The sequence below is a fragment of the Epinephelus lanceolatus genome, chromosome 22 (genome assembly GCF_041903045.1).
Source record: "Epinephelus lanceolatus isolate andai-2023 chromosome 22, ASM4190304v1, whole genome shotgun sequence".
NCBI classification, from domain to species: domain Eukaryota; kingdom Metazoa; phylum Chordata; class Actinopteri; order Perciformes; family Serranidae; genus Epinephelus; species Epinephelus lanceolatus.
This window is the reverse complement of record NC_135755.1, coordinates 36670001-36685034: the sequence shown is the minus strand read 5'-3', so window position 1 is coordinate 36685034 and position 15034 is coordinate 36670001. Positions and strand designations below refer to the sequence as shown.

The window sequence follows — 15034 nt, the reverse complement described above, 5'->3', positions numbered from 1 at the left end:
GAGATGTTATACACCTTTATGTGATGAGCCACGCCCTCCTCAATATTCATTGCCTTATAGAAGCTCAGTTTTACCAAGTTTTCCAACTTTTGCCAAGAGGGAACTTTAGATATTGGTCCCTAGATTATGTTCACTGAGTTTCATGCAGATCGGTCAAACTTTGTAGGAAGACATTGATTTTAAATGTTTTTCAAAAAATTCAAAATGGCGGAAAATCTATATAACCGGAAGTTATGGGTTCTTGAGGCAAATGTGTTCCTCATGAGGAGAGGCGTCTCTGTGCAAAGTTTCACATGATACGATACGATACGATACGATACGATACACAGGGGATGAGATATGCCCATTCAAAGTTTGCAATTTCAGTCGGTTGCTATAGCGCCCCCCTTTGGCCAATTGATGTAATATTGCTTCCATTACCCTCTACCACTGTGCCGAATTTCACATGGATTGACCAAGTCAGTGAGGAGAAAAACGTGGAACAGACACACAGACACACCCACACACCCACAGAGTTTTCGTCATTATATAGTAAGAGCTGCTTTGCATCAAAAATGGACCCAAATAATGTGTGTGAGAGAAAAGGTGCATTCACCAGTGCTGTCTAAAACTCTTATCCACATTTCACACTGTGATGACAACAGTTCACTGTGTTTATATTTCACACAGTTACCTACTGCTGCCAATGTGGCAGAGTGCCTGGTATTGTGAAGTAGTATTCAACATAACTGAGTAACTCTGTCTTCTCCCCTCCCTCTTCTCTTTCTAACAGTGCGGCTCCATGACAGCATATCAGAGGAAGGATTCCACTATCTGGTCTTTGACCTGTAAGTTCAGGATTTGTGTCTTGCATATCACATTTACTCACATTTTAGACACCAAGAGGACACTCCACATGGTTGAACATGTGCCTAACACTCAGGAGCACACATTCAGTGCTCAGGAGCACACATTCAGTGCTCAGGAGAAGTCCTGTCACTGAGGGACCATGGGAGATAAGACACACAGTGCAGGATGTAGGATCATATACACACCAGTCACCTTCAAATAATAACTAAGATAGACAGCAGGTTGGTAACTTTTTTCACTATTCAGTATTTTTATATGCTTCTATGTGGGCGATAGCTGTGACAGGAAGCATTATGTTTTCAGATGGTCCGTCCATGCATCCCATTCTCACCAACAAGGTATCTCAACAAAGCTTTTTTCATTCATTCAAGAATTCAAGAATTCAAGAATTTCATTCAATTTTGGCACAAGCGTCCACTTAAACCTTAGGATGAACAATCAGATTTTAGTGGTTAAATGTAAAGTCACTGTGACCTTGGGTCTGTCTCATTCTAATGAACATGATAATGAACGACTCGAGAATTTCTTCAGATTTGGCACAGATATCTACTTGGTCACTTGAGAACTGATCAGATTTTGGTCACTAAGACCTTTCGTCTGTCTCATTCTTAATTTTATTTTAATTTAATTAGAAGCTGAAGGTGAAGGTGATGGACTGGCCAAGTATGTATCCAGCCCTAAACTCACCTGTGCACCTGTGGCGCATCCTCAAGCTGAAGGTGGAGGAGCGCAAGGTGTCTTCACATCCATCTGCTCCATGATGTCATCATGGGCTGAAATATATGCCACCAGAAACTGAATTTGAATCATTTATATTTGAATTTGAATTTCTAAACTTGAATAATTGCATTGAAAAACTGAATTTGAATCCTATAATTTGAAATTGAATCATTTATATTTGAATTAGAATTTCTGAACTTGAATCATTGCATTGAAAAACTGAATCGGAATAGTATAATTTGAAATTGAATTTATTTATATATATCTTCACATTCAGTTCTCACAATTCAAATTCAGTTCTCAAACTTCAATTTCAATTTACTGTGACAGACATCTGGGTAGTTTAAGGATGAAGGAAGAGCAATCGAGCGCAGATACACAGGAGTCCTCTTCGGCCAATCAGCACCTACGTTTTTGAGCACGTAGGAAGAAGTGCTTGCCTTGATCCATAGACCATAGATAATAGGCTAGTTCAAGATGAGCTGCGCCTCGCCTGAAAAGTAGACAAGAGCAGGCGGCTGCAGCGGGGGGCGGTGACAAAAAGCTGCGGTGAAGTCGGATAGTTTCCTGACAGTTTCCAGCAGCCTTCAGTCTGTACAGGAAGTCACAGACACACACATATCCTGTCTGGAATGATGTCAATTCATTAAAAAAGTGATCAGACCCATATAGGCTATCAGTTTGTTTTCAGTCTCCAGTTGTTTTAATTATGATAGATTAATTTATTAAAATGCTTTACAGGTGATCTGTAGTTTATGTTCATGGTTTATCCTCCATTTGATATGAATTCTCCTGTAAATCAGCATCATATCAGTTTGACCTGTCCCCTCAACTACACAGGCTGAATAAACTGTTTGACTATAAGGTTAATATTTTCAGAGGAAAAAAAATAGAAGACAACAGCTTTCATTAAGGCTCAGTCAGATACAGTCAGTGTTATGATTTGTTCAAAGCCTGGACCCAAATGCATGACTCAGATAGCAGATAAACAGTGAATAACAAGTCTTTAATGTTCAATGTGCTGGCAAGTGCAGGGGGGAGGGGTGGTGCGTAGTCCCAGGATCCAGACGTGGCTCGTGTAGTCACCAATGAGCGGAAGAGTGAGAGTGTCTTTGATGTGGCGTCTGCCACGTGGTAATGGCGGTGCTGCAGCACGGCGCAGTGGTGTCCGTCTCTCGAGCGTACTCACTCTGAAGGGAAACAGGAGAGCAGGCAATGGGCAGGCCGGTCCACAGGCAGGCAGGGAAGAACACACGAGATCACGAGGCAAGCACGGCAATCTGAGTTGAGGTGAAAGGAACACAGAGGCATTAGCTACACAAGCTAATAATAAGGCACAATGGCAAAAAACACGGAGGAGCCAGGATGCAACCTACCACGTAGACTGATGAAACGATCTGGCGACGAATAGGAGGGAATCCAGAGGCTTTATGGAGAGGTTGATTACTGGAGTGGATTCACCTGGCGCTGCCTGTGGAAGGAGACCACGCCCACATGCACACACACACACAGAACAGACAGGGGGAGAGACACAGGAGGAATAATACAGACTGGGAATGACAACACACACATAAGGGAGAAGGAAGGGCTGCCATGATGAGGATCATGACAGTCAGGGCTTCACATCTGATGTTATTTTAAGAATCCTCACATCCCACTGACCGCATTAACGTAAATTTCTTTGTTGAAAGGCGCTTTATGAAATTAAGTCCATTTACTTGTATTAGTTTACAGCGCAGCCTTGCCACATCCAATATGGCGGCGACGTTGATGTATCGCAGCAGCGGGCAAACCCACTCAATGCGGCATCTACGTATATATAGGTTCGTTCGAGATGAGCCAGACCTGCGCAGATTCGATCACTGGCAGTCGGCGCACAATGCATGCGTCCAACTTCATCCCAACTTGCTCTGATGTATTACAAAAGTGGACGGCGATAAAACCGCGAGAGCGAGGCGGCTGCAGTTTTTAGAGCAAGGCGCTGCAGTTGCTCTCCACCGACTGCACCGCCTGGCTCTCACCTGATCTAACAGCTGATTGGTTAAGGTGTCGACTCAACAATATGACGCATACATTCATCATAAACTATACAGAGTCTACTGTAGTATATTAATATTGGACGGTTTAATTATTGAAGTATTTAGCAACACAGAGACTTGTGGTCAGTGGGATGTGAGGATTCTTAAAATAACATCAGATGTGAAGCCCTGACTGTATCTGACTGAGCCTTAATGAAAGCTGTTGTCTTGTATTTTTTTCCTCTGAAAATATTAACCTTATAGTCAAACACAGTTTATTCAGCCTGTGTAGTTGAGGGGACAGGTCAAATTGATATGATGCTGATTTACAGGAGAATTCATATCAAATGGAGGATAAACCATGAACATAAATTACATATCACCTGTAAAGCATTTTAATAAATTAATCTATCATAATTAAAACAACTGGAGACTGAAAACAAACTGATAGCCTATATGGGTCTGATCACTTTTTTAATGAATTGACATCATTCCATACAGGATACGTGTGTGTCTGTGACTTCCTGTACAGACTGAAGGCTGCTGGAAACTGTTGGGAAACTGTCCGACATCACCGCAGCTTTTTGTCACCGCCCCCCGCTGCAGCCGCCTGTTCTTGTCTACTTTTCAGGCGAGGCGCAGCTCATCTCAAACAAGCCTATTGTCTATGGTCTATGGATCAAGGCAAGCGATTCTTCCTACGTGCTCAAAAACGTAGGTGCTGATTGGCCGAAGAGGACTCCTGTGTATCTGCGCTCAATTGCTCTTCCTTCATCCTTAATCTACCCGGATGTCTGTCACAGTAAATTGAAATTGAAGTTTGAGAACTGAATTTGAATTGTGAGAACTGAATGTGAAGATATATAGAAATAAATTCAATTTCAAATTATGCTATTCAGATTCAGTTTTCCCATGCAATGATTCAAATTAAACAGTACAATTTCAAATTATGTGATTCAGATTCAGTTTTTCAATGCAATTATTCAAGTTTAGAAATTCAAATTCAAATATAAATGATTGAAATTCAGTTTCTGGTGGCACATATTTCAGCCCATAGGGGCGCCTTTTGGGGGGTTTGGTGCCTTGCTCAAGGAGGTGACGCTCCATATTTGGTCCGGACGGGGACTACTTTAACAGGCAACCCTCCGGTTCCCAACCCAAGTCCCTGTGGACTGAGCTACTGCCACCCCACAGTGAAGGCAGCATCTCAGAAACAACTTTCTTCAGATCTGTCAAAAATGTCCATGTAGACCCAGACATGAGTTGATCAAACTTTGGTTTGCAAAGGTCAAGGTCACTGTGACCTTGAGTCCATCTCATTCTTGTAAATGCGATATCAAGGCCTTAAGGGGATTTCTTCTAATTTTCCACAAATGTCCATTTGGTCTGAAGAATGACATGAGTAAAACTTGGTGCTGAAAGGTCAAGGTCACTGTGACCTTACAAATCATGTTTTTGTACATGATTTAATAATTTGTATGCTAATTTTGATGAAATTTCACATAGATACAGAATAAAATAATGAAGTGATGGAACTCTGTATGAAAAGGTCAAAGGTCAACTTTGTGGCGACATCATAATGTTCTGCAAAAGCACTTTTCCAGCCATTATTCAGGTACAGAAGGGGAGATCGATACTTACTTGGTGTCAGTAATCTAGGGTGCCAATCTTGAAACTCTGCTGATTGTATAGCTCTTCTGTGCTGTCAGATTGAAGATGTAGCCTTCACATTTAAGAGCATGTAGCCTCTTTGCAGCAACATCGATCTTTGAAGCGTTGTCAGCTGTCATGACTACGTATGAGCCTGGTCAGATACAGAAGTTAACTGTAACTGCAACATGACTGGTTTGCTAAAGCATACATCTGTGAGGCAGTAATCCTAGTCATCATTTTTACCTGCTTTTCCTACTATGACATTTCAAAATGTCCACTATTCATTTCAGTTTCAGCTTGTTAGTCAACATGAGCGTATCGCTTTGTTTCCTCCCCCCACTGTGTTCATATGGAAAATGTGAGCTATTTGCCCAGTTTCCTCTAGCATGAAGCATTACACAGGGTAAGACTGAAATAAAAAATAAACTAATAGTATGTTGTTCTTTTGTCTTCTGGTCCTTACCTGTGTTTTGTTTGTGTCTATAATGAAAGCCCCAATAGGCAGCTGTTTATATGCTTTTTTTGCCTCTGTGCTGGCAACAGCCGTGGCTGGAGGTATTATGCTTTTGGATTTTCCATCTGTCCGTCAGTCCGTCCGTCCATCCGTGCCATTCTCGTAAACGCCTTAGCAGGATTTTTTCAAATTTGGCATGAATGTCCACTTGGACTCAAGGATGAACTAATTAGGTTTTGGTAGTTAAGGGCTGAGGTTTTACCTGGTTTGCCCCATTCTTGTGAACGCAATATCTGAAGAAGGACTTGAAGGAATTTCCTTAAACTTGGCACGAACATCCACTTGAGCTCAACAATGAACTGATTTGATTTTGTTGGTCAAAGGTCAAGGTCACTGTGACTTTGCATCAGTCTTGTTCTCATGAACGTGATATCTAAAGAAGGCCTTGAGAGAATTTCCTCAAATTTGGCACAAACATCCACTCAAGGATGAACGGATTAGAATTTGGTGGTCAAAGGTCAAGGTCACTGTGACCTCAAAAAACAGGTTTTTGGCCATAACGCAAGAATTTATACGCCAGCTATGAAGAAATTTCACACAAATGTCTAATAGACTGCTAATAGATGACATTTTGTATCAGAAAGGTCCGCTTCACTCTGACATCTTCATGTAACATGTTCTGCAAAAACACTTTACTTTCCTTTCCTTTTTCAACATCATATCTCAGGAACAAAAGGGGGGATATTTGGTTAGATACTAAATTGGTGACACTAATTTTGGGTGCCCACCTCAAAACTGTTGTAATTTTATAGATCCTGTGTGCTGCTGGGTTGGAGATGTGTGTGTCGTCCACATTTTAGAATATATACCTTCTTTGCAGTAACGTTCATATTTAAAGCGTCATCAGCTGTCATGGCTACATATGACTCTGGTTAGACATGGATGTAAATTGCAACTTGACTGGTTCAAGGAGGCACACAACTGCGAGGGGTTAATTCTAGTTATTCAATTTATCAAGCTCATTTTTCTGTAGTCAGTTGTCATCCTCTATTACATCCATATTTCCCAATTTCTTAATAAAACAATCATTGTCATTTCCTCATTGTAGCCGTAATATCCTGGGCTCCCTCTGTCACTTTCTTTCTTCCTTCACATCTCTCACACGTCCCCTTCACCCTACATAACTCACCATCTCCTTCATTCCTCCTCTCTCCTGTGTATTGTCAGCTGTTGTTTGCGGTTGAACTTGGTAGTCAAGAGGGAAATGACTTCAAATATGTTTTAAATGTTGTGTTTAATTTGATTAAGGGCAATAAAAATCAACAGGGGGTGTTCTTGTCTTGGCTAATAGACAACACAGATGAAAAGCATTCCTCAGTTTTTCTTTAAGAAAAAAACAGCTGGAAGAATGACATGATGTTACAACACTGCAGTATGCTAATGCAAAGTGACCATGAATGGAGGAGGAAGCTAACATAATATATCTCCATGGGTTCACAGCTCAAAACCTGATTTACAACATTGTATTTATAAAGTAAAGGCATTGTAACAGACTGTGAAAATATGTTGGATCAGAAAAAATCCCATCATGCATGAGTCACTTCCTGGCTGCTGACTGAAGGCCAACTATAACACTGAGACTCTGCAGACATTTTTTTTTTTACAACTGAATTTGTCCCAACACCAAAGTCATTAAAAGTTGCATGAGACTTTTATATGGAAAGCCCTGAGGACTCGGAGTAGTTATGTTTTCCAGTGGTCATGGAAATGGATCTGCCTTAAAATATCCCTCAAGTCATTCTCCATGTTTTGAGCTAACTGGCCCACTGGCCCACTTTAAAAGTGTTTAAATGTTTTTCAAGACAACTTCATTGATGTTACACATGAAGACTAGTTTACTTTACAAGTTGAGTAGAGTTAGGGAGCTTGAAAAAAGTGTAGAAAAGAAAATATAGAGATATCTTGGCTTTAAATCCTTTGTATGTTTGGAGTTTGGAAAACACTGAATCCTACACTTCACAAAATAAAAACTCAAAAAAGGTTTGATTATACCTTCCCCTTTCGGTCAGTGCCCATGTCTTTTGTAGACTTTTTCTTAAAAACTCTAGGTTAAGATAACCTAACTGATAACATTATGAGGGATATTTTTCACAGACTAGACAAAGCTCTTCAAGACCCACAGAAAACATTATACAACACTTTTCACAAGCTGAGCACATCAAACAGACTGTCCTCCCCCTAAAAGCTGAACCATAGTTTGTCTGTACAAGCAGCTTATGACAACCCATATTTAAGTCTTAGTGATGTTGTATTTTATATCAGCTCCAATGGAATGCCTGTTGCCCAATCAAATTGACATCAAATTCAAATTCAAATTTCAGGGGTTTTTTTAGGCGGAGACCTCTGGTGACTGTAGTAATTATGACATCCACCCAGGAGTCTGCTGTTTATGTCTTATGTGAAACAGTCAAAGTTATTTTAAGTTATGATAACTGAGGTAACATAACTCTATGTAACATCACATTACATAGTTCTATTTCATTCTTCCTGACTAGGTGGCAGGGCCTTAGCACTGGATATCTCCATATTACGTAGGTGTAGGTCGAGTTATTATATTAACAAAGTCACCTGTGATCATGCATTGATGTAGGGCATTCACCCCAGTAAAACAACAACATCATCACACAATCTGCTCCTTCCATCTACTTGCAGCTGAAGAAGCTCTTAGCAGGTCAATTTGGCTCGTCACTTGTAGCCTCATAACCGGATGGTTGGTACTTCTATTGTTTCGTCCACCAGAGGCTGCAGCAAGCTGATTTCTCAAGAAAGGAGTACAGTCAGACGGACAGAGATTATGTCGCTGTTATGATTCATACTGAACTAAGTAGACCGGCGGCTCACCAGGCTCGCCTGCTTAATTGATGCCTGATTCGCTGTGTTGTTAGCTCTCTGCTCTCAGAGGAACGCAACAGTGACAGTAAGTAAATACACTATTGGGTGGAAGGTTAATGGGTATTTGTTAAGGTGACTGATCAGTGCTTGAGTTTGCTGCTACTGTGAGATGGCTTTTGTGTAGAGTGTTGCCTAGTCTAAGTTAGGTTTGTAGGATAGCGGCACAGTGTTTTTGCGGGGCTGACTAGCATTGTATTTAACACTAGGACAATAGTTTGTCATTAGTGACAAAGTAGTATTGGGTGTGTGCTACTTTTGTGTTAGGCTATTCATCAGTATCATTGTCAGTGTATTTTTTTTTCTCCTTATTTGTTTAACCCGTTTCATGAGGATGGCCACGATCAATGCCCTGTCTGCTTGGGGATTTAACACATTAGGGCAGGCGTGTTTCACAACCCTTGTATGAACTGTAGGTTTATGCCACTGTCAATACGGTTTACTAGACGTACAAAGATAAAACATGATACTGAATTGCTGTCTGCTAGCATGGCTAATACGGCAGCATCAAAGAGATGCAGCATGCTCTCACATGGTCCTCCTAAAAAACTAGGAGAGGTTGACACTTTGGCTCGTCAGGTTGGCACTCTTTCATCTGAATTTGCCCAGAGCTCCTGCTCAATCTTCAGCCTGATAATAGGGCACCAGCTTCCAGTGGTGACTCTGCCACAAGAGACTTGCCTTGTCAAGAGGATGATGTGCTATCAGCTACAATCCTGCAGTTTGTTTACAGATAAAGAGGATGAAGCTTAAGATGTGAATAGAGACACAGCCTCCACGACCCTGGGGGCTTTCTCTCAGGGGTCCGATGTGGGGTCATTGCATGGATCTGAAGTTGGTTGTGCCACATTGAAGCCAGCTATTCGGTTGGCTTTAGCACAGCTGGGGCTGGATGAAGCTCCAGTGGCAGCAGCTCCTTTGAGTACTTTTTCAGGTAGACACTGCAGCCCTCTACCTTTTCATTTTCTCCTTCTAAACCTTATATTGAGGAGCTCCATGGGTGTTGGGCAGACCCTAAACTGTTTCTCGTAACATTAGTGATTGCAGGAACTTGGCTGCCATGCAGGAGGCAGGTAGCTGTCCCCGTCCTCAGTGTCGACTGACAGATGATCTCCTTGCTAAGAGTTCTAATATAGCAGCATACATGGGGCATCTTGTTAACTCCCTTTCTTACCTCAACCTGGCTTTGTATCAGACCTTCAGGAATCTGGTGCAGACTCTTCTGCCCAGACCCTTAGTGATGCGTACCTTAAGACTTTTGCCTTCATGTCTAGGGAGCTTGGAAGGTTGATGTCAACAGTGAAAATGGCTAGCCACCAGGTCTGACTAGCACAGTCCCCCCTGTCGGAGGTGTGTCATCACACCCTCCGCATCCTTCCACTGGTACCAGATCGGATCTTTGCGCCTGTTGCTCAGCAGGCACTGGAGCACAGTGTACAAGCAGATCAGGCAAGGCAGAGGTTTGCTGGTCTGCACTGGGGCCTGGGTTCTGTTCGAGGTCACAGGGATCCCTTGCCTTCTGGTCACAGCCACTTCCATCCACCTGCTTGCCCAGGGTGAATGAAAGTGACTTTCCACGTGCAAAGAGGAGCAGCCCCCAGGGGGTTCAAACCAGAGGTCGGAGGGGTTGGTGTCGGACACTTCTCCCAGCAGCAACTCACCTTCTCGAAGAGGGCAACCACAGACCCATGGGTGGTGTCCACACTGTTCATGGGATACACACTACAGTTCTGATGCTGGTCACCCACTCTCTGTGGGGTCAAAATATCTGTTGTCAGAGACCCCCCAAAATCCCTGGCCCTCAGCCAGGAATTAGCAGTGCTCGTAGAAAAAGCCATTGTCAAACCTGTAGAATGGCATACACGGCTGGGTTTTATTCAGTGTATTTTTTAATTCCAAAGACGGATGCCAGGTTCTGTCCAATCCTAGACCTGAGGGGTTTGAAGGTTTAAAGTTTCTGCAGTTCCGAATGTTATGGATTACAGATTTTCTCTATTCAGTGACACAGGGGGCCTGGTTTGTGTCAGTAGGTCTCAAGGACGCCTGTTTTCTCAGGGGATAGAGGAGCCATCTCAGCTACTGTGCCCACTTTGGGCACTCAAGGCATACGTGAAAGCCACTGCCAATTTACATAAGACTGACCAACTTTGGTTTGCAATGGGGGTTGTAAGAAAGGTAAACCCTGGTCAAGACAGAGACTTTCGAACTGGATTGTGGATGTGATCCTACATGTTTACAGGTCGCATGGCCTGCCAGCCCCTAGTAATGTGAAGTTTCACTCTACTTGGAGTGTGTCCACATCCTGAGCAGCATTGAAAGGGGTCTCTCTGTAAGACATCTGTGCTACCACGACCTGGGAGTCTTTATGTACCTTTGCTCGCTATTACCATCTCAGTGTGGCTGCCCCTACAGCTGTGGCAGCGTCCATCCCAACAGCTTATGTTCCTTAGTGTGGTAAGCGGTCCTCGTGACCTTGCTGGTATAAGTCATCCAGTGCTAAAGCACCGCCTTCTGGCAGTCAGGAAGAATGAAATAGAACGAGAGTCACAGTTGTAACTGTGGTTCTATGAATTTTAATGGGCTTGTATGATGGTCTCCCTAAGACAGTTCTGACAGTAGCCAAAACTCAGGCAAATTTGACCTATTTCAACTAATTAAAGTTGCATAATTAAAGCATCACCTTATTGCCCTGTCATATCAGCAGAAATGCTCATTTCAGGCTGATTTGGATATTTAATTTTAAAGCTGTTAACTCCCAATGCTGATGATGTGCCGATACTATTGTGCATCCCTACTGATGTTTAAAATAACAGTGTGGTCAATACCAATGCTGATGTTTTTATACTGTTTTTTTTTTTGTCGTTTTTTTGTATGTGTGTGTGTGTATATATATATATATGTATATATATATATATATATATATATATATATATTATTACTATTTTCATAATTTCCCTCTCAAATATCGTTCTCCTTCAGACAACTATTTGTGAAGTTTATTAAGTTAAACTGCACTTTACAGGATTACATTGAAAACATCATTATACTTTACTTTTGCCCAATACTGAATAGGGCTCATCTGTTCATCTGACTTCAGTCATTTTTATTGCAGCAAAATATGATGCAAAACAGACAGACTGACCAACACTGTTGTGGTGGACTGTTATTTTTTTTTTTTTTCGTGTGCAAATCGCATGTGTCATATCTAAGTTCTCCTTTCCTTCTGTGTTTAAAAAATCCAAAATAAGTCCAGACGTTTTATTTAAACGCCAACGGTGCATTTCTGATTTCATTGTCCGGTGTTTCCATCTTTATTTTGATGAACTTCCTAAATGCCACTGACTGAGACCTCTGCTGACCTTGTAAGGAAGTGTGGATCAAAAAAGCAGTTGATTATATCATTCTAGTACCAAAAGTTGTATTATAATGTGTATTTGTAAAAGTTAATATTACATATAATAAAAGATCGATACTTGGCTTCTGCCTCTACAATACTGGCATGCAAAATATCACAATACCATGGTTTATCGTTTTTTTCCCACACCCCTATGAGCGGTGTGAGTTTCCTCCTGGGCTCAACTACTTCACTTGTGGATTGATATCTACTGCACATTCATTTGTTGTTCTTTAAGGCATAACAGTGCTGTTATCACTGCACCTCCGTTCTGTTATATCTGTTCCTGTCTCACTTGGGAAGGCTCTCTGGCTTTTAGTCATAACCTCATGGAAAGACATGGAAACATCTTCCAGCTGAATAAACAATGTCCATACACCGTATAAGCATATCTGCTGAAATATATTGTTTTAGTGATTTCACCATGTAGGCACAAAAGCACAACATTAATCTTTTGACCCAGTTCTGGATGAGGCTTGTTACTGTGCAACATTATCAAGCCTTTGTTTTTCTCCCCAGATGCAGAAATGAACATCTGTGATTTTACACTTCAGTTCTTTTCCTGACAAACATGGATTTTCTGTCCAACTTTCCACTGCTCATTCTGTTCTTTGTCCTTTTATTTCTCCAGAGTTACTGGGGGTGAGCTGTTTGAGGACATTGTTGCCAGGGAGTACTACAGTGAAGCTGATGCCAGGTCAGTCTAATCTTTGTTTTATTTATATTTCTCCTTTTACTGTATGAATGTGATGTGAATTTTGTTTAGTCTATGTTGGCACCAAAGGCATAATCAAGCAGATACACACTATAAAACAGCTAACAAAATGATTTACATGCACATTATGAAACTGCATATTGACTACCTGTCAGCATGTATGTGAATTATAACATACACACACACAAAATACAATCCCCCTCATTATACATTGCATATATGTTCAGTGTGTTGCTGTCTTTGATATGCCTTTTAAAGTCAAAACCTTTAGTTCTACATTTCTTGTTCTGCCTTTGTCCTTTAATTATGAATCTGCTTTTCCCATTTTTACCCTGACTGCCTACTAAAAATCTATTCAAAAAGAACCCTGTCTGGGCCTTTCCATTAAAGTTCCACTTAAGATTTTGTTTATAGCAGTCTCAGAACCCACTGACTATCAGACAGACAACGATAAGCCTCTGGGGGCATTTCAGTTAGCTGGATTGAACCATTCTCATTCCCAGGTTATCAAATACTAGGGTTGGGCCGGTGTGAAAATTTTCAAACTGGTTTAATATTAAGCCAAACACCAGACAGGACAACTATAGCTTATTTTACTAGGTTTCGCACTTGATTCAGCAGCTGCTCCTAAGTGGAATATAATGTCATAGGGTCTCAACAGAAAATTGGCGTCTGACTATCGCATAGCATTGCATAGGATCACATAGGATCGCATAAAATCAGAGCTGTCTGTCCACTGTGAATCCGCTAAATATGCACTGCTGTTACTTCATGTAAACAAACCACATAGCTATCAGTTGTTTGCTCGAGATCAGACTGGAGATGTAACCACTTAGAGGTGAGTGAGAAGTCTACCTGCTATCTTCCTGCATTTGGAAAGTTACTTTTTAAACAGAAAACACACATTTTATATAGTGATATTTACTGGAAGAGATATACAAAAGAGCCAACAGCAAGCAGCCTAGTTTGTTATCAGTGATGTTCATTTAACTTACCAGAAATTTTCAGCTCTTGTGGCGATCTCCCTCCAGTCAGCTGATACCTTTTATTAAGGTTTTTGTAGTGAAATAAGGCGACTTTGTATTGATAATTCCTAATTTCAAAGTAATGAATAAGCTTTTCTTTGTTCATTGCGGTGCATTCAAAGCGAGCCACAGGAATAAATGGAAACACAGCGTCCGACAAAGTTCAGCTTAAAACAATGCCTGCACTGAGTTAGGACACATCTTTCATCGGCTTAAAATCCAAAATGTTGTCATATCAGTGCAGTACAGCCGGTTGCTGTTATTGTTAAACAACACCCAGTGGCGTCAGGAAGAAACATGTCGGGACAACAACATAAGTAAAGGGGGCGAAAGTCTGAGTAGGGCGGGTGGTAGTGGTGGTGGATGGGTCTTTCACCCGGGGGACCAGTGATTGCTTCCAAAATGATTGTAAAGCCAAACTCTGTTCATTTTTCCTAAACCTAAATATATGCTTTTGTTGGCTAAACCCAACCATATGTGTGTGTTGGCGAAATGTAACCACAAGCGTTTGTTTTTGAAGGAAAAAAACATACATTTGCGATGTTGCACCAATGTATTGTGTTTATTTTGAAAGAGACTAAATCCAAACTGTAAATTTTCTGTGAAAATGGCAGTGTATTTTGAAAACAGACAAATCATGTATCAGGCAAAAGTTGACACAGTATCCCAGAATGTCAACAGCCAACACACCCATGGTACCTTGCACCTCATATATCGATGTGTCAAGTCCATGACCAAGCGTTGATATGTGACAAGGTCAGAGTGAGAATGTGTTGTCTCGTCACCCCAAAAAACACACAAATTTAGTAAAGTGAACGAACACAATTTCATGTCAGCTTGAAAGACACATAAGTTCATTCACACAAACAAGGAGGATCTGGATTCTGTTTTTTGTGGTGGATTTTATTGATCTATAAATTTTTTTAAAGTTGTGCCCTTTGTATTTTCCTCTAATTGCTTCTTTAATTGCCTAAAGAAAACAACAATGTGCTCTTTCCAAGAGTGACGCCAAGATCGATATTAATATCAGTCTCGTGTTAATTGCTGATATGTTTAGCCTTGCTTAGTATAAAGACTGGAAGAAGGGGCAAATAGCTAGCCTGGCTCTGTCCAAAGTTCACCCCTTAAGCTCACTAATTAACACTTTGTCATGTTTACATTTCTGTTATTGTAGATTAAAAAAGGGGTTACAATCTGTGCCTCTAGGGCAAGTTATGTGTTGGAAGCATTTCTTCTAACAGCCGGGTGCATTCACTG

At 41.2% G+C, this 15034-nt stretch overlaps 1 protein-coding gene across 12 annotated transcripts in view; it reads left to right on the top strand.

Moving 5' to 3' along the window:
• Positions 1–15034, top strand: part of camk2d1 (calcium/calmodulin-dependent protein kinase (CaM kinase) II delta 1) — a 225957-nt gene that overhangs the window by 122600 nt on the left and 88323 nt on the right. For all 12 annotated transcript variants that reach the window (XM_033609759.2, XM_033609763.2, XM_033609755.2 and 9 more), the window contains exons 4-5: positions 773–827; positions 12669–12734. In XM_033609759.2, the coding sequence (XP_033465650.1) occupies positions 773–827; positions 12669–12734 (121 nt within the window). The remainder of the gene's footprint in view (positions 1–772; positions 828–12668; positions 12735–15034) is intronic.